The sequence below is a fragment of the Orbicella faveolata genome, unplaced genomic scaffold, assembly GCF_042242905.1.
Source record: "Orbicella faveolata isolate gen_17 unplaced genomic scaffold, um_ofav_v1 contig_1, whole genome shotgun sequence".
In the NCBI taxonomy this organism is placed as follows: domain Eukaryota; kingdom Metazoa; phylum Cnidaria; class Anthozoa; order Scleractinia; family Merulinidae; genus Orbicella; species Orbicella faveolata.
Window position 1 is genome coordinate 36,687,579 of NW_028301536.1, and position 19,922 is coordinate 36,707,500.

At 38.1% G+C, this 19,922-nt stretch overlaps 2 protein-coding genes and 2 long non-coding RNA genes across 7 annotated transcripts; 1 reads left to right on the forward strand and 3 right to left on the reverse strand.

Moving 5' to 3' along the window:
- Window positions 1-386: 386 nt before the first annotated feature.
- On the reverse strand, window positions 387-6,339 carry LOC110045029 (uncharacterized). 2 transcript variants are annotated; one of them, XM_020750618.2, is made up of 7 exons: window positions 6,240-6,339; window positions 4,729-4,820; window positions 4,147-4,263; window positions 3,103-3,212; window positions 2,525-2,583; window positions 2,227-2,375; window positions 387-1,316 (listed from the first exon to the last, which is right to left on the reverse strand). In XM_020750618.2, exons 2-7 carry the CDS (start codon window positions 4,805-4,807, stop codon window positions 1,000-1,002), a joined length of 831 nt encoding a protein of 276 aa, XP_020606277.2. In that variant the 5' UTR covers window positions 4,808-4,820; window positions 6,240-6,339; the 3' UTR covers window positions 387-999. The 2 variants fall into 2 exon arrangements, with proteins under 2 accessions (XP_020606277.2, XP_089130792.1); XM_089274666.1 differs by having other exon boundaries at window positions 6,236-6,335.
- Window positions 6,340-8,922: 2,583 nt separating this feature from the next.
- LOC149118940 (uncharacterized) lies at window positions 8,923-10,606 on the reverse strand. Its single transcript, XR_016202342.1, has 2 exons — window positions 10,338-10,606; window positions 8,923-9,043 (listed from the first exon to the last, which is right to left on the reverse strand). It is a non-coding gene; the product is annotated as an uncharacterized LOC149118940 (long non-coding RNA).
- Window positions 10,607-11,373: 767 nt separating this feature from the next.
- On the reverse strand, window positions 11,374-12,804 carry LOC110045031 (uncharacterized). The gene is made up of 3 exons (XM_020750619.2): window positions 12,705-12,804; window positions 12,062-12,307; window positions 11,374-11,528 (listed from the first exon to the last, which is right to left on the reverse strand). The coding sequence occupies exons 1-3, from the start codon at window positions 12,753-12,755 to the stop codon at window positions 11,511-11,513; spliced, it is 315 nt and encodes a 104-aa protein (XP_020606278.1). The 5' UTR covers window positions 12,756-12,804; the 3' UTR covers window positions 11,374-11,510.
- A 4,415-nt stretch (window positions 12,805-17,219) lies between these two features.
- Window positions 17,220-19,855, forward strand: LOC110045032 (uncharacterized). 3 transcript variants are annotated; one of them, XR_002296168.2, is made up of 3 exons: window positions 17,220-17,338; window positions 18,369-18,604; window positions 19,702-19,855. It is a non-coding gene; the product is annotated as an uncharacterized LOC110045032 (long non-coding RNA). The 3 variants fall into 3 exon arrangements; XR_016202347.1 differs by lacking the exon at window positions 17,220-17,338 and adding an exon at window positions 17,390-17,489; XR_016202343.1 differs by lacking the exon at window positions 17,220-17,338 and adding an exon at window positions 18,272-18,288.
- Window positions 19,856-19,922: the final 67 nt, after the last annotated feature.

Sequence of the window (19,922 nt, forward strand, 5' to 3'; positions counted from 1 at the left end):
TACCTTAAGCTTTCAAATCGATTGACCTTAACCACTCGACCACGATGTCTCTATTAAAATACAGACGCATGACAGCGCCTGATTTGTCCCCAGGCGCCGTTACATTTCTTCGGTTATCAGGGAGCATGGTGCTTGATGGTTAGGTGGCGAGACACGGAGTTCCCAGGGTAACAGGCCCATTACTCCACGCGTACCGCACTCAATAAAGAGGGACACTGGGAGATGGGGCTGTGACCGTGGTTTAAAGTTGCTGAATCTTTTTGCGTGGGTAAAAACCAAACCGTGACCACGTGATGAGCTATTTTAACGAACGACGTGGGGCTACATTAATTATAATCGCGGCACCTTACCTGATTTGAATAAAAATAACTCCAACAAGCATGAAATTTTAGAACAGTGTTTATTCTCAGTCATGACCTCACTGCACATGTCTTATTTACAATGCTTAAAATAAACGAAAACTACAGTATTTGCAGCCTTAACCACATAACAAATATCACAAAATTAAACGTTAAATAATTAACCCGTCATAGCAGAACCTTGCGTAAACAGTCGGTTTTTATCACAGAAAAGCTATCCAGTGCCATCCAGCCAGGCTTTTCTGTGGTTAGATTAATTCATAGGATTGTATTCATGTAGTGTTCTGTGTTTTTGTAAACAAATGTCCTATTGTCACTGTACTATATTTCATTTGAATCATCTTTAAAATCACTACAAGATGCTTTGATAAGCATCTAAATATTCATTGTTTTATTGATTTCACTGGAAATATCTGTTTGTAGAGTATTGACGGGAATTCATCATGTTTAAACCGATACAGAGATCTTGCACTAATTGTCTGCTCCCGGTGATTAGGTAAGTCGTTCCTTGTAAGGCAGTTGTCGCGATATAGTTACTGTTTCGGACGCGTGAAGTGCTCCCGTATGCAGATAAAACTGAACAACAAACTAAAACGTTCCGTTCTCCCTGTTCCCTGATTCTTTTCCATTCCTGAAATTTTTAGTTCTTTCTGTGGTGTTTACGGAAGATATGGTGTTTCTTCGTTCCCTTCTCTGGTTTAGGGGCGTGATGGCGTTTCCCGTAGGGGTAAGGCGACTGATTGTACACGGTGTTGCAACAAGCCGGAGTGCAGCCGGTAGGTGCACAAGTACTGGGGCAGCTATTGGGGCACGTGGCCGGGTAAGGAGCAGATGGGGGAGGGTAATAGACCTGTTGCTGTTGGTACCCCTGTTGGCAGCAGGTGTCATAACAGGATGGAGCGCAAGCTGATGGGCAGGGTACTGGGCAGACTGGTGGAGCTGGTGCCTTGAAGCATGCTGATAAATGAAAGAAGAATATGGCGTTTATTGACTGTGCGTCAAGACTGGCATAGGTTATCGTGACAGTGTACCAGCTGTTAGATAACTTAGTATAGTTTGAAAAGAGTTTACTTTATGAAGTAGAAACAATGCACAGTCGGTAATTACTTTATCATACATGATGTTGTAACCAGCAACAAATATCAGATTTCAAGACCTTTTGATTTAATTTTCACGTAATAGAGTCTGTGTCATTTTACGCTGTAATTGTTTTTACAAGAAATGAAGAAAGTTTTGAAACAAAACCAAAACTGGTAGAGGACTCTTGTAATAATACCATATTTCAAGAAGTGGACGTTGAGACCAAAATATACTTTATGTAACAGACATCGCAGTGTCGTGTGAAAACGTCTTCACCTTCACGAGACGTCAAGCACTGTCAAATATGCACATTTTAAGACATCACACGAGTTTCATTTTAGGTTTTAGTGGACAAAAATCTGGTACCAGAATGATTTTGTATTTTATAGTTTAATTTTACATTTTCCTAAAGGTAAATACATAAATAATTGCCTGAAATAACACCGAAAACAATTTCCCATGGGAACGAGAGAAAATGAATTTCAGAGTTCAGAGAACTTGTGCAAACACAGGCAAAATTTCATCGTCAGTTTCATTTCACCAGTACTTTCAAGTGTTTCATATTAAGTTCAACATTCGTTTTCGACGTTTGTTGTTGCTAGAAATGATTTTTTGAGAAGATATTTAAAACAGTCGTATGGAAGTTTGCAATACGATGTAAATAATCTTGGTACTAGGTTTTTGTCCACTCGTTACTCGAACTTCTTGTGGATTCCGTCTTAAAAATTTCATGGTCTTCCAGCGTCCATAGCTGTCAAGACCGCATATGAACTGTTTGATAACTCACCTGCCTGTCCCAGCTTGGGCGCAACAGAAACGGGAGTAAGCTTGCCCAGCTTGCCAGTGGCTATTGCCTTGGTCAAGTTTGCAAGATGAGTTCCATTCTCTTTGAACTCGACACAGAAGTGCACGATGGTCTTACCGTCAGAGGCTTTGCTGTTTTAAAAGAAAGCAAAACTGGTTTAGAAATATGATCAATCGTCAATAAATCAGTGGCTTCATGTAAAGATAAATACCCATGTAAATTGGATCAAAGTCTCTTTAAAAAATTTACAATATGTAATTAGTATTCGTAAAATAACTACCTGAATCTCAGAGTGGTGACGCCGACGAAGAGCTTGTATCCATCGTACACTTGCAAAACCTAAAGAATTAAAGAATATTATTTATTTTCTCAAGCATCTAAGTGGACCGGAATCCTAAATCCTCGAATTTGATTGGCTAATCATACGCACGTGACCGGTCCAGCTTTTTACGATACGGCCCACGGGCTGGATGTTTATTTCCGCTGCCTAAACTTCGCTTCTAAAAGTTAGCGGCAATCGTCGATCTTTTGCCTTCTTTATAGTGATCATGCACTTTGCTATACAAGCACTAAGCTTAGCTAGTTTACAGGCATGCCACTGAAACAAAGGAAACAAATATTTCAAATAAACGTAACAAAGTTAAAAATCTCAACCGGCAGGAGGCACACCAGTTGGCTCTTTACAAAGCCTGACCGAGGATTTGAATTCGGGACTACCGAGAAACAAATCCCGCTAGTGGCAGGGTGGAGACCTTGAACCCGGGACCCCCGGATTACAACACCAGCGACCTAAACCACTCGGCTTCGCTGCTTCCACTGGCCATGCTGCCTCCACTAATGAAGGTTAAATACACTTACTCCGACTTCAAAGTCCATTCTAAGTTTGTTGAATTGACCAGTGTGCGCAGTAGCTAGATTATCGTCATAGGTAGTGTTCGTCAGCTTCAAGGTCAAGTTGTACACGGTGCCTAGCAAAAAACAAACGCAAACATATGAATCTAAATATCAAAATTAAAAGAAAGAATATTATACAGGTAGCTCTTAAGATATTACTTTGTCTATTCTAGTCATAAGAGATCATCTTTATATAGAGCCATGCCCCAGCAGCCTTTTCGGCACTGAACAACAACAACAACAGCTAGCTTTATTTGCATGACCATAAATACATACAGTGTTGCAAAAGCCTTCGCAAACTAAAACTAAAACAGTAACGATTATCGTGATCATATAACAATGTTATGATATAGCAATCAAGTTATATTGGTTTGATTTGAAAGTAGAATATTGCGTAGATCAAAGCAAGATGAAATAAATTTTGCTAATTGAATATTAATATAATGATTTGAAGAAGTTGTAAGTTTGCTGATGGATAGTAACGAAGATAATTGTTTAAAAGTAGGAATGATAAGTTCTATTTTTTATAAAATTTATTTTTTAGAATAGAGTATTTATTGCAGTGTATAAGAAAGTGAGATTCGTCTTCAATCTGATTAGAAACTTAAATAGGGCAGAGTCTCTTAACCCTTAGAATTTGATCATATCTGCCAGTCTCAATCCTTAGTTTGTGATTGCCTATCCTAAAGTTCACTAGTTCTTTCCTTTCAACAACACGGATGATCAGCTATGGTGAGAATATAGATCGATGAGTTCAACATGCTGAAACTTATTGTGCAGAAAACTTTTCCATGTTGCTTTTTTAAAAGTTTCCATGCGAGGCCCTTTCCAGAATGTTGTATATGTAAGTTATTTACAAGGCATAGTGAAAAAAAATTAACAAAGTTACCTAGGCTGCTAGAGCCTGGATACTAAGGACGTGCAATGCACTAATGAGCGCGCTCGCTTTCAACAATAGAAATATACGATAACAATAACCACAGGCTTTATATGACAGTGATAACTTACAGTACAAAGTGTTAGGATCCGTTGGAATAGGCGGTGGTTTTGAGGGCGTTCCTGATCCTGGTGTTGTTGGACTTCCCGGTTTTGTTGGAGTTACGGGCTTCGTTGACGGCGCGGGAGCTATGATTACAAAAAGTTAGTTTAAAGCTAGCGTTTTAAGTTCTCGCTTAGCTTGCTACAAATACATGTGCGTGTTTGTGAATGGAAGGCTGGTAAAATCAACAAATGCTGCTACTCAATGATTCGTTAACACCGTACAAATATTGCGTCCTTGATAAGCGCCCGTTGTATTGATGAAAAATGTCTTAGGGTGGACTATTGAAATAAAAATTATTCCAAATCGCGACTGTCGACATGGGTTTGTCTTAGGACTCAAGATCTTTCTTGCGGACAATCGATTAAGATTTGGACGGTGTTACAGTCAAATGATCAACAACTGTCTATCAATCAATTCTACCCTAATTCGTATACTTCGTAAACATGACGATTGAAACGAAGACACAGTTGAGAGGGTTACAAGTATCTGACAGTAAATTATATTTCCAAGAAATCAGTTTTAACTGCCGCAACATGAAGTTTACTTACTTGTGACTAGACTGAGCGTAAACGCGATGTAAGTGGACAGAAACAGTGCACAGCACAGGAAGACTTTATCGCCCCTCATTGCTTGAAGATTGCTACAGAAAAGAACGGAACAGCGTCGAGGTTAAGTTGGCCTAAAGAGTAAATTCTCTCTCAAGAGGGAGGTCAAAAATGACCTATAGTTTGATCGTGTTGAGGTCATACCACTTAGCGACACCTTCTTGGCACAAAATGGCGAACAATTAATCCACAAGCACGGTGTTTTACACAAACCAGAAAAGGTCAGAAATCGGTGGAGAGTTTAACTGGTACCTGATAAGTGAACGTCGTTGTTTACACTTGTTATATTTGATTCGTAGCGCTTTGATTAGCGTTAAATCTATGGCAACTAAATTGCCTTCACAAAGTCTGTTTCGGACGGGTTACTTCTACCAAAGAAGCTGGAGGGATTTTTCGTAAAAACATCTCAGCGAGGCTAAATATTGAAAAGCGTAGGTTGATATCTATATCTAGGAAGCCGTTACTAAAATAAATCTGACTGGTACACCGTTACTGATCGATTGAGATGAAACACCACAGTTTGTTGACTCGAATTTGGCTTTCCTTCGCTCCGATGGAAGGATGAAAAAGAGGAAAAGTCTTAAATCACTTTATGACTTCCACGTCTCTGCCGAAGAAATCCTGGATCAACCAATAAAAACGAAATACTCTGACTGCACAGCAATATAAAATAATTATCTAACGATACTAAAATTAGCTGAACAGTCTGTGCCTGATGGTAAGAGGAAGGCACCAATATTCTGATCTCTAATTTGCGAGTGAATAAATTTGGTTTTTACTTTGCTAGACTAAGATAAAATGCATTTTACGCGCGCTCATTAAATTTTATCGAGGAAGAAAAAATGGAATGTGACAAAGGCGAGCTTTCTACTGATTGCGTCAAAATTTCAGTTGGTCAAATGTCCATTTAACAATGATGAATTGTTATGATTTCAAGTGATTAACAGTCTGTTAAACGAAAAGCTAAGGTAAAAATACAAAACAGCAATATTGAAAAAGCTTTATCTATGTTCAATTAGGCCAGTGATAATTGGTTTATCATAACAACCTCTTGTAAGGCAAAACAAAATGAAAAAGTTGGAGTAAATGTAACAACGTTAACGAAAGCAAATCACCGTGTCATGATGATCGCACTTGTTGAGACTAGAACTCGTTAAAACAAAATGGCATTGGTTAAATGGACTGTTTTGTTCATTCTTATTCGTCTTAACATCACAAACTTATCTTATTGTTGTTTTGAGTTTTGCAATCAAACTTGCTGAAAGACCATAATACGGCTGCTTCGTGTTCAGTGAACATCAAAATCACGACCGGAAAGTAATACTCTCTGATCAGCTTTTTTTTTTAACGCAACCTGCTCCTTTCTCAAGAACCGTGAAAAAACGGCCGAGGAAACGAGAGCTTTCTAAACATTCCTTAGTTAAAAGAGTAAAAAAGAAATTTAAAGTACTTACGGCGTTACGATGTTCCCAATTCGAACGGATTTCGAAAATTGTTTTAACTGTAGTGACTTATTTACACAAAATCGAATGTTGATACAATGAGAGCGGACTATCTAATCAACAACATTCTTAACCCATTCCGTTATTGACTTAAAGTAAACTCGCGCATGCGCCAAGGTACTCTGGTGCAACGAAATAATGAAGTCATTGAGCTTCAAAGGAAATTCTCACGTTTAATGTTAATTTTCTTTTGTTCTTAAAAGCGAAGATTTGAACCGTGAGATATGATATACATTTTTTTTCACATGGATTGTGAATCTGTGTGAGTTTTCCTCTATTTGTAAAGTTGCTGATCCAATTCCTCCATTTTTCTCAGATTGTCTATTTATGGCGTACGCAACAAGCCAGCATTTTTTCCTGTCCTTTAATACTGACGGTTTGTTCAGAACTTTCAGCGTTGAGACGTTGTTTAACCCCCTCCAGTGGATTAAATAGAAGGTATAACTAATGCTACAAGCAAAGAATCACGTATCAAGAAGAATCTGCAGGTTCATGTTTAACTTCTGGTGGCTACATTCATGCTGTCACAGACGACGGGTAGCTGCACCTACCGCATGGGGTTTTGTAAGAATCATATAACTCGCTCGTAAAGTCACAGAAAACTGCTACGAAATGACAAGATCTGTTATGATATGAATAACTGAACTTGCATTTGTTGCAGAAGTGCACGTAGGGTTTATCGTCAAGAGTATTTGTAAGATCAATTTCATTAATTCAGAATTTACAAGTACCGTGTTTCCTTCATTAAGCGCCCCTCCCAAAATACGCCCCCTGCAGAACCACAGACTACGGGTAGTTGCGCCTACCGCATGGGATTTGTAAGAATCATTCCACTCGCTGGTAAGGTCACAGAAAACTGCTTCGGAACGGCAAGATCTACTGTGGTATGAATAGCAGAAATGGCATTGATACAGTAGTGCGCGTCAAGGCTTATCGTCAAAGTTATTTGTAAAACCAATTCCATTAATCCTGAATTTCCAATTACCTCTCCTAACATGGGCGCCCCATAGTATCATAAAACTTACAATATAAATACATTTTTGAAGTAAGAGCAGGAATTACTCCAAGTTTGTTACTCAAGATTGGCAAAGGAAAAGCTCGCTTACACAGCGTTGTCTCCTGGCGTCACATTGGCCATTTCTAAACAGCGAACTTTTTTTCCTTTTAGGGCAATTATTTCCTTTTCTCGTGTTTACTATTCTATTGTTTGGGAGCATCAAAATGGTGGCAAATAAAATTTTCTATTAGTGAAAATAGAGTGTTACTTATAAAATCATAATCTTGTCCCAAAACAACTAGGCATGAACGGCCGCCTGAAATACTGATACGCTTCTGAAGAGCCAGAGGTCTTCATATTCAAGTCTGAGCCGTATTCGAGTCCCTACACCTGCCTCAATCATTCCCTTTATAGAAATGCGTTTTACATTGGAGATTATTTGCGGTTTAAAGTCAACTTGTCAACGACCAGGCAGCGTCGATACTTTGTGGCATATCCCGCCAATGATTCCAATGCAGTGCACAATGGAAATTTTCTGAAATGTATGATTAACTTCGTAAAATCATGGACATTCCGTGAGGCGGTAACTCGTGAAAACATTCAGTTCTTCCGCCCATTGATGTTGAGTGACCTCGCGGTGGTACAGCCCATGCTTTCACGATCAGCGATACATGACAACGTTCAACCAATCAGCATCTTTCTTAACAATATCAATACGTCGCTGTTTATAAAAAGATTTGAAAAAAGTCATAATTGGAAATGACTCGTGAAAGGGAGAATCTGGCATCAAAGCTTTCAATTAATGGGCCAAGAGTATAGCTAGTAATGGACCTTTTCGGCGATACAGCGGCTATTTTAAATTCTATTGTTTCAAATAGCTACTATGGGATACTCGGGAGGGGGGGGCAAATTAGTATGTATTTGCCCTCTAAGCATCTCATAATAGCTATTTGAAAAAAAATAGAACTCAAACTCGACCGGCAGAATCGAGCGAACCGAAGCGAGCGGCCGAATCTTCTGCCCCAGTTAGACTGAACAAGCTGCACTTCTTGAACAACAATTGTAAGGACAACAACAAGAACGGCTACAACTGGAACAAGACTCTTCATAATAACTGAAACCTGACAATCGGCGATACGGCGGCTATTATAAATTCTATTGCCTCAAATAGCTATTATGGGATACTCAGAGCGCAAATTAATATGCATGTATTTGCCTTCTAAGCATCTCATAATAGCTATTTGAAAAAAATAGAATTCAAAATGCTGCCGGCCGTATCGCCGAAAAGGCCATTGATATACTCTTTTCTATTCCCCGTTTCCTTTATTAGTTAATGCTCGCAAGCAGAAAATTGCTCTGTCCGGCGGTTATTTTTTAATTAATGTTTCGTTTTGAAAGCGTTTATGCAATTATTGAAGGACAATGGTAATCATTCATTCAAAGTGAGTTTACGACACGGTCCGTCTTAAATCAACCGGAAAGTCCAAGGTTAAGAATGTATCAAATAAATCAAACGTAATACGTCTTATTTGAACAATATCTAAGCACAGATCAATCTCTGCAGCTCACCAAATGCAAGGAAATACACAGTCAAACAATCATTTTAAAAAAATGGCTCACAACAATTGCATTTTAAAACTTGTTTTATTGCTTCTCGTTTTTTTCACTTCTTTATATAATTATGTGAGTGGTAATTCATTATTCATAATGGAAATCTTCCTGGTCTAGAGTTTCTCTGATATCAATCCTCCTCAAAGGCCTGAAAGGTAGAAACAAAATACAGCACAGAAATTGATACACAAATGGCAACCGGCGACAAAGAAGGTCTTTTTATTTATTAAAGAACTCTTGCCATATGTATAAGAACATGAAACATTCAATAGTTTTGCAATCTCGAGGTCCAAGAGATGGTTGTATGTTGCCCCATCCACGCTGAGCCAAACGTAACAATCACCGGTCATTTTGGATTTTTTTTTTTTAGGCCGGGAAACTCGATCAGGAAACACAGGATTATCGTGACGTCATCGTTTTTGAAAAGCTCCGTTTTCAAAATGTTTTCCGTCCACACGAAAACAAAAGCCGACGTTATCAAATTCCTCCGGTTTGAAGAGCGTTTTCGATCAGCTCCGTTTACGTGACGGATGAATGTCGAGGGTAAGCATAAATCCACGGAATTTGGTATGTTACTCGGATACAAAACCAGTATCTATTTACGATTTTAAGGTGGCCGAACACAGTTTTCAAGAGCCTATGCTTAATTCACCATTACTTTTAAGCTATTTATGCTTTGGCGCTCGTTTTTTGCAAGAGTCAAGGTTAACCACAGAAAAGTTTATTCTCGCATTTTGGCTAAGGTGTGTGCTGTTGCCATGGCAACGGGGCTGGTTAAAAACAAGGCTTAAAAAATGGTTTTTGTTTATTTAAAAAAAATTCAGTCGTTAGATTTTTTTCATCTTTTGCCCACTACGAATTGACATTAAATCCCTTCTGTCAACACTGTTCTAATAAAATTTTGACATAGGCGATTTTCGTAATTCGCCGTAAATCGTTTTCACCGCATGTTCTGTATTGTTAAAAATTCCCTATGTCAAAATTCAGATTTTTTGCGATAGATCATTCACGTGGTTTCTGAACTATTTTTTTGCCAAATTTCTTGAAATTCTAACGACTGGATCGTCAGAAATCCGCAAGTTTCTGCAAAAGCAATCGGTCTCAATTTTTCGAGCAACTGTGCATGCGCTGCATTTAACTGGGTTCTTTCGGTAACAAAGAGAAAGCTGAGAATTGCTGGTTTCTTTGCGTCGTTACCTTTTCTAACATATCTTTGTAATAAAAGACTAAAGCCATCAATACACTGCGTTCAATAATAGAGAAAAAATAGCACAGATAGTGCGGGTGTTGAGTAAATAAAAAGATCGCTCTTTGCAATCCTTGTGCGCACGCTCAATTGCATCAGCAAAAGCGCGCGCGAAAACTGTGTTCGGCCACCTTAAGTGGATAGAGGTACTTTAAGGTAAAAGTTTGGTATCCTCTTGTGGCAGAATATTTCTTACCGGCAGATGCTCATTAACAGACTGACCGTCTCCGTCTCGGTCTTCATCTTCGACTTTCGGGAATGTCTCCTGACGGTAGAACTGCATTTGACGCCTGTACGTTCTTCCTCTGCTGTATTCTTTGTCTAGCGACCGATCGAATCCTCTGCCCCAATTAGAAACAAGCTGCACTTCTTGAACAGCTATTACAAGGAAAACAACAAGAACGGCTGCAACTGGAACAAGACTCTTCATAGTGTCTGAAAACTGACAATCGGCGATACGGCGGCTATTTTAAATTCTATTGCCTCAAATAGCTATTATGGGATACTCAGGGGGTAAATTAGCATGTATTTGCCCTCTAAGCATCTCATAATAGCTATTTGAAAAAATAGAATTCAAATTGGACCGGCCGAATGGAGCGAGCCGAAGCGAGCAGCCGAATCTCCTGCCCCAATTAGAAACAAGCTGCACTTCTTGAACAACAATTATAAGGACAACAACAAGAACGGCTACAACTGGAACAAGACTCTTCATAATAACTAAAACCTGACAATCGGCGATACGGCGGCTATTTTAAATTCTGTTGTCTCAAATAGCTATTATGGGACACTCAGGGGGCAAATTAGTATGTATTTGCCCTCTAAGCATCTCATAATAGCTATTTGAAAAAAATCGAATTCAAAATGCTGCCGGCCGTATCGCCGAAAAAGCCCGCCATTGATATACTCTTTTCTATTCCCCGTTTCCTTTATTAGTTAATGCTCGCAAGCAGAAAATTGTTCTGTCCGGCGGTTACTTTTTAATCAATGTCTCGTTTTGGAAACGTTTATGCAATTATTGAAGGACAATGGTAATAATCCATTCAAAGTGAGGTGACGACACGGTCCACCTTAAATCAACTGGAAAGTCCAAGAATGTATCAAACAAATTGAACGTAATACGTCCTATTTAAAGAATATCTAAGCACAGTTCAATCTCTGCAGCCCACCAAATGCAGAGAAATACACAGTCAAACAATCATTCAAACAAACAAAAAAAAAATGGCTCACAACAATTGCATTTTAAAACTTGCTTTATTTGCTTCTCGTTTTTTTTTTTTTTTGTTTTTTTTTTGCACTTCTTTATATTATCAGGTGAATAGTATTTCATTCTTCATAGTTTTCATCTTCCTGGTCTAGAGTTTCGCTGATATCAATCCTCCTCAAAGGCCTGAAAGGTAGAATCAAAATACAACACAGAACAAATTGATACACATATAGCAACCGGTGTAAAAGAAGGTCTTTTTATTTATTAAAGAACTCTTGCCATATATATATAATACCATGAAACATTAAATAGTTTTGCAATCTCGAGGTCCAAGTAGATGGTTGTATGTTGCCCCAGCCACACTGAGCCAAAGGAATTTTAAAACGTAACAATCGCCGGTCACTTTGGATTTGTTTTTTTTTTTTAGGCTGGGAAACACAGGATTATTGGGACGCCATCGTTTTCGAAAAGCTCCGTTTTCAAAATGTTTTCCGTCCACACGAAAACGCAAAGCCGGTGTTTTCAAATTCCTCCGGTTTGAAGAGCGTTTTCGATGAGCTCCGTTTTCGTGACGGATTAGTGTCGACGGTAGGCCTAAACCCCCGGAATTTGGTATGCTAGTCTGACATAAAACTGGTATCTATTTACCGTTTTAAGTGGGTAGAGGTATTTTAAGGTAAAAGGTTGGTATCCCCTTGTGGCAGAGTATTTCTTACCGGCAGATGCTCATTAAAAGACTGATCGCCTCCGCCTCGGTCTTCTTCTTCAACTTTCGGAAATGTCTCCAGACGGTGGAACTGCATTTGACGTCTGTGCGTTTTACAGTTGCTGTATTTTTTGTCAAGCGAGCGGCCGAATCTTCTGCCCCAATTAGAAACAAGCTGTACTTCTTGAACAGCAATTACAAGGACAACAACAAGAACGGCTACAACTGGAACAAGATTCTTCATAATAACTGAAAACTGACAATCGTTAGAAAGCTGATTATTACGTATAATATTCAATCAAAAAAGCGAAAGAGAGAGATATGGGTTTAACTTTTCATCTTCTTAAAGGTGACCCAGTAAAGTAGGAAGGTGGACACTTGAAACAGAACCACTCTAAGATTTACCCCAAGAAAATTTTAATCTCTTAAAACTTCTTAATATCACCGTCAGCGTGAAACACGGACTTAGTACATCCCTGGAATACTAAAATCTGCAGTTTTGTTTTGTTGAACGAACAAAACTTTTGCCTCAAAAGTGGAAACGATAAAACGCTTGTTATTATGCTGGCGCCCAGTGCCCTCTCAAAATGACAAAAAGAACCCATTTGCTACGTATTCCTAATCGGAAAAAAAGACTCGGATAACTCACTCACCTTACAAAACTTGAGCAATCTGTGGTGACCTAACCTAGTTTGCAAAATCATCGAGCCTCGCTCTCCTTTTATTCAGATCTATAGGGTGACAAAATGATGCGATCGTGTGTGTTCCTTATCTTTAGTGACGCCCTCTTATTTATCTTAGAGTCATACCTAATTTTACATCGATTCGATCAGTCGTCATGTTTGTCAATTCCTTCTTTGCCATAACGGCCTAAACTGATGTGCGAGAAACAGTTTACCTTACCTAAATTCATATTGGTTCAGTCTTGCTGTTCATCGTTCACCTTTTTGTCTTAACGGCGTCAAACTGTCACATTCAATTTGGTCAAGGTAGTCTTGTTTACCTGGTTGCGATCACTATCATTTTATTAGTTTTTCTTTTTCTGATAAGGAAATAAAACTTTGCACTCGAACACTGAGCTACCTGAGTGAGATCACAACTCAATTTTTCCTTTAAATCAGTGTTTGAAACCCTAACAAGTGATTATTGAAAGCTACTGAACAGTATTCCCACATGCACAGAGGTAGTCATGGGGTTTACCGCCTCGGATAATCCCCCAGTGTCTAAGTGTTCAAATAAATCGAAAGTTAACGAGGGCTCCTTTCATGTGATTGGGGAATTGTTTATTAAGCTTACCCAGGTGGTTCTAACTTGAGTCTTTGTAGTGAGCCCTAGTGTGTGACCGCTACTGAATGTTGAACTGAGCAGAACACTTTTCAGTTGGTGCTTTTTATTTTCCAATATTAGTTCGGTCAAGAAGGAAATTTAAATTTGAGAGTTCCTCTTTTCTATTCTAGATGTAGTTTAATTGTCGTGAAATGATCAAGTTTGCTTTACTAAAACAACTGCCATTGTCTTATTTAATTAGAATCATGTTTCCATGAGTTGGTGGGCTTGGAGGGAGAGAATCAATGGCCCAATTCTCGGCGCAAAAAAAGATCGATGAATGTTTTTTTTTTTCTTTCTAGGGGGATTCTGAATGATGTTTGCATTTAACATGAAACCTAAAGTAAGAGATAGTTGTGGCGTCATTGATCAGACTCTCTACCATTGCCATAAACTTCTGCAGCACAACGTCTATTCTGCTTTTGTCAAAATCTTTCCATGCGATATAAACCATTTTCATGTCAAGTCAAAAAGTAGGCTCGGTAAATATAAAAGTAATCAATAGGAACCTGCATGAAGCATGTAAAAACGAAGAGTTTCATAAATTTCTAAGTCAGAACAACGTTTGCTTCTTAAAATTTTGCGAAACTTTATTTCCCCTTATCGTAAATTTACCTCCATCGTATATATTATAAATGATAGCCGTAGAAAATGGGGCTGGGTTAATTAAGAATTCGTGCCTTTTCATTTCTCGATCTACAAAGATTCATGTAAATGCCATAATACTTTGACAAAACTTTTTTCCGCTATGAATCTTTTATCGCAAGTGCAATTTTCTATGTGGAAACAAATCTCTGGCCCTGAAACGGATGCGCAACCTAGTTTTGCAATTGTAGATTTTCTTCATTCGATGTTCGCTGCTAATGGGTCTGAAATTTAATTAAATAATGTAAATAAACTTTTGGAGTATGCCTATCCAGTTGGCCTTAATTGTGCACTGTGCATTTAGAAAGACTGAAATATCAAATATGCTATGATTCGTTTTAATCCAACGTATTTCTGATAGCCTTTCCAACGTACGTGGCTACAATTAACAAGTTTACGAAGTCAACTTTGTTCAAAAATTAACTGAACTCTTCTTTTTTTTTCGATTATCTTAATTTAAGAAACCTGCCTAAATATTGGAAAGTCAGTGTTACAATTATTAAGCCAAGTTTCCTTTTCTAAAATACACAAATTGATAAAGATAAAAGTGGAGCAATTTTTGTGTGTTCTTAGGGCTTGGAGTATGTGGGCCGCGTGGAAACAAATGTATTAAATTAACACTACACGGTTAAGTTGAAAGTAGATTTTAATTAAAAACGTCGACGTGTTTTAAGAAAATTAGAAAGCTAAACACAGCCTTTTCTTAAAATGCCACGTCCTTCTTTCACAGAAATCTTCTGAGTACGCTTGCTATGTGTTCTGTACTCATTTCGAAAGGGAAAACTGGCCAAAGTTAATTTAGTTATCAGTTCATATATTCATGAAGATTGTTTTTCTTTTTGTAGAGGGACGCTAATATTTTGCATTTAGTTTGTTTAGTTTTAGTTGAGTTTGTGAGCATATCAAGGCTTTTTAATTAATTTTGGACAGATTGTCTTGCATTTCATCCAATAGCACAAAATTTCTTGTTAACAGAATATCGATAAAATCAAATAGCTAAGGGGAATACATTGGTAAAACATTTTCAGAACTTGGAATTTTCATAGATTCTGCACTCTGTATCAGTTACGCTGTGTTGCCTTGTAAAAATGGAAATAGTCACGTATCCTGACCTTCTTGAAATTTTAACATCGTCATCTCATTTGTTATATCCTTTCCATTAGGTAACAAATCGATTAATCAAAACCTTTTATTTAGATGTCAGTGAAAGCAAAAGTAATTACTGTGTCTCCTGTTAAAGGATCTTTCCGATGTCAAGATAACTCCTAAGACATGTTCAAATAAACCGTGAGCATGAACTTACATACGTCTTGGAAACCAAAATATAACTTGCATTTCTGTTGCTTTTCATGGGCCAAAATCTAAATTAACTACTAGTGACTACTATGCAACACCTAACGCCGAGTTGGGAACTGGAACCAGCACAAATTTCACCAAATCACCAAATCGCCGATGAAATTTTAGACCAGAAAGCGTGTCACATTTTCTGAACTTCTACCTGAACTGATTGGAATTTTCATATAAATAATGGCTACCGTTTCCTTATAATCGCTGGTGACCATAAAGTAGCTCTCACCGGAACCGGTGTTCTTACATTTTGGTCTTTTGAACATCTAGAATTTCTCCAGATAGTCTTCTTTAGCTCGTTGTCTTGAAATCGCAGGCAATGTGGGTTAAGTTTTTGAATTATTTTACCCAAATGAATTCATAGTAATAACCAACTATAAAAAAAAAAACCAGTTTGAAAACTGTGGGTTAATAGGGACAAACGGTTTAAGACACATTTATGTTTCTTTAAAACATACGCGCTTTGAATTGGGACTCACGAATTCAGAATAACAATTCAGAATAGAAAATTAATTAGGTTAATACATGCGAAAAACACAACATCCATTATTTTTCTCGTCAAAAGCACCACTGCAACACCAGTAAAAGAAAGAACAGTTCACGGCCTGGAGGAAAGTGGCAAGGGTTTTAAGGACATGTAAATACACAACTTTTACCAACAAAATGAACGGAAAAATTCATATATTATTCTTTGGCAACGTCCCAACTCTTAAATTTTATATTCCATGATGCATGCATTGAAAGACAGGCAACAAAATCAAAACACTTTATCCGCTCGGTAAGACTTCACTGATGAATCAGTTTCCAGTCAAGCCCGGAAATGATCAGTGTTGGCCGTTGTAACGCCTTAAACGAGCAAGCATTAACAAGAATCATCATAATGACTGAATTTAATGCTGTTTCTCGCGAAGATTAACTTTCACTCCACACGATATGAAATAAATTGACTCATTACAGAAACCCAGAACCAATCAACGTCCATAGAAAATCTCGCCTGTCCATCCAAAGACTTATGAAGGAAAAAACAGCGTTGAATTTCAGATTTGAAATTCATCCTAAAAGGCTGCCAGAGTTAGAATTTTCTGACGATAGATTTTGATTTACTTTTTGTTTTGAGAAAAACAAACCAAAAAAAAAAAAATAGTCGCGAAAGCATAAAAAGGTGAAAATAGAATGAGAATTCAGAGTTTTAAAGCATTTACCACATCGTTCCATACGTAGTTATTTATAATGATGTCCATGCATACATGTAAACCTCAGCTTTTTCAGATGTTGTCCGATGGTGCTTTTCAAAAGACGAAAAGTGAGATAGGAGTTATCGTGAGAATCTCAGAGATTTCAAAATGGAAAACAGACTGTTAAATTAAGTTTGGGTTTTGTAGTATTTGATTTTTCTTAGAAAGTTTAATTACCAAACAGTCATTTTGCGCGCAATTAACAAACAGGAGAAAGAAAGAATTATTAACAACCTTAGCAAGCTTCGTTTTTTTTGTTATTTAAATACAAACGCCCCCAGAGCATCCTGAATCACTGAGTTTATTCTACTAAGTTAGAAATTAATTGGTTGCCTGTCTCTGATGTTTGCTGATTACACAGTTACACAAAAAGTGAGCGCAAAACGGAAAACCTTATTTGAACAGTTAACAATACGGCAAATATTAACTCGTAGGTTCATTTCCTAGGCAAGATATTTTATGGTGTAAAATTCAAAAGAACACGTATGGTCAAATCACACGGAATATTGATAGTAGTCCATTGCTAGGTTTAGATCCGGTGCTAAAACAAAGCTGTATTCTTTACGGAAGAATATTATTTGCGTATCGAGATAAATGGGCTGAAAGATTGTTACATAATATGGTTTTCTTTTCTAGGGACGAATTTAAGACAGCGTCGACTCAAGAGTGGAGAATTCGTTACAGAAATCGACAGGAACGTGGAATAGAATCCCAGAAAACTTCTCAACCGCTTGGTGGGTTAAAGATTTAAATAAGATCTGTTGGAATTCTAAAAGTGTTACATTTGCAGCAGGCTTTGAATTATACACTGCATTGCAACGCCAAAGTTAAAAGGGCGAATTAGATATGCCCTTTCCTTTAAGAAAAAAAACTGACGAAAAAAATGTAAGTCCGTTAGTTTTAGGGCTGTTTGTTATCAGTGTAGTGGAGAGTTTCTTAGATATCTAATCTTCTTCAAATCTTATATTACTGGTTTGATATGTTCAATTTCTTGTTCGATAATTTTGATTGATAGGTAAAAGATGGTCAACAAAGATTATGTTGGGTAACGGTTATTAATCAAGATACTATTCTGATCTATCATGGTGGTGTTTAAAAATAGCTGGTTACAATGTTCGACACACGCAAAGTATGATTTTTAAACGAGTTCACTACAATTTCCATTTTCTGCCAGTTCTGTTTGCTATCCACAAATCCGTTCAGTAGAAAAAAAGATATGTTAGAATGATAATTAAAAAATTAGATGACTGGTCCGAGTTCCAGTTTCCATGAGCGAATAGTGAACAAGGAGCGATCGGGCTGTTTCATTAGTCTCGGACTACGAGAAGTCTTAGCAGTCTCGGCGTGCAAGGCAGGTTCTTTACCTGTCGTATCTCGTACCGGTTGATGATTGTTTTGTGTATGAACTTTTTTATGTATGGGTCAGTTACTTCATGATACTGCCTCTTCAGGTTCCGTCAAGTGTCGAAATTACGACAGTAAGCCAGCTTTTTGTAATCACGTTTATTGACATGAATCCTCAGCTGAGCCCCAAACGCCCCCACCCCCACCCCCCGCCCCTCACTCGCGTCCCGTTTAGTTCTCTCTCGTTTCCTCTTCCAGGCGCTCCCTCGGTTTCATAAGACCCCGCGCAGTCCCCTCTGAAGTGACTCCTTCAGGGCAGTTGTTAAGAGAGCTTTTTATGGTACATAAACTTGCTTGAATCCAAACGATGATTTAGAGGGTGTAATTGTAACTGTGTGCCTACATTTCTCTATTTTCTAGGCAATAAATATGAAGCGCACTGTTCTATCCGTTCTCTTGTTGGTTTTCCTTTTCTCCACAACTTTCCTGCACAGTGCAGAGGGTAATTATCTGAGGTTTGGCCGAACGCTGAGCAAAAGAAAACTTAGAACTCGAAACAGGTTCCAGGTTGAAACAGATGATGCGCTTGCTTCCAACAAACGGCGGGGAACTGGTAATGGACTGCGGGACGACGCTTACTTACCAACATATAACTGGTGAGTAAAAAATGCCAGCCGTGCTGTTCATGCTCTTTTAAGGGAACGCTTCAAATTGATCGATTTGTTTATTCATATGCATTCTGTGACGTCCGGTACAATGCCTTATTTCCATAGTTTCCTCTATACAGCGAATAACGTTTTGCAGTAAATACGGATTTCCACATCGAATGACTAAACTGTCAGTTGATCTGCAATCCCTTCTTATTCTTTGTATGGACGAGGTCTGTGGTCTCAAACTCGAATTGTAGTATTTTCCTTACTGAAAACTTACTTTCCTTTTAAGGTTCGTTGTAATAATTTGAATGGTCGTTGATATTTAAACGTGCATTTTCCTTAGAATATAAAAATCAAAGCGATTCGACTATTCATGTTGTTGGCATCCGTCTGTCTCCTGAGCCAGACGTAACAGTAAACCTCAAGGTAATAGCTAACATCATTATCAAGAAATATAGCCAACCGAAGTTGTGAAAGTCGCGACCAGCATTGTTTACTGCTTTAAATGCGGTCTACGCCGGCTGGTTATGCAAATAGCCACTTCCATCAACCCTACATGAGGAACACGGTAGCCTCAAGGACCTCAAGCAGCAATTTAGAAGCAGATGAAACACATGCATGTCGGCATTGGGCAAACCATCTTTAACTGAGAACGCTTTGGTAATGCAAGGTGCAACTTGAACCCCATTTCTGACTTCATTTCACATTTCTTTTCTTGCTAATGATGTTGCCTATTACTTCGAAACGTCGAATCGCTGTATTTTTTGTATTCTTAGTCAAGAGAGGATTTAGGGGACAAGAGATTAAACCTGCTATAGAGGCCTTACTCCCAGGGGAAATCTCTCTCAAGCTATTTTTAGATCAATCTCAGTTACGATTTCCTACTTTATGTTTTGCTAATGTCAAAGAGTAAATTAGAAGCTGATAGTCTTGAAAATAAGACTAACCTCACATGAAAAATGCAAAAAAACAACAACAACAAAAAATGAGACGACCTACTTCGCCCAAAGATACTCCGCTGAAGAAGCGATGTCCACGAAATAGTGTACATGTATATTGCTAGCTTACATTAAACCTGAGTTTTTCTTATTTCTTTACAGATGACTGCTCAAGTAAAGTTTCTTGCAAACGAAGTGGATACCACGCAATGTTTTAGCTTAACTTGAAAAGAGCGAAGAGCATCAATAAATTGTCACAGAGTCCTTAGCTTCTAAATAGCATGAAAAGAAATAAATGCTTTTTTTGATGGTAAAACTTGCTACAGTTTGAATTTTCTTACCGGGTGTAACAAGGGATTTATGAACGAAAAAACGAACGAGCG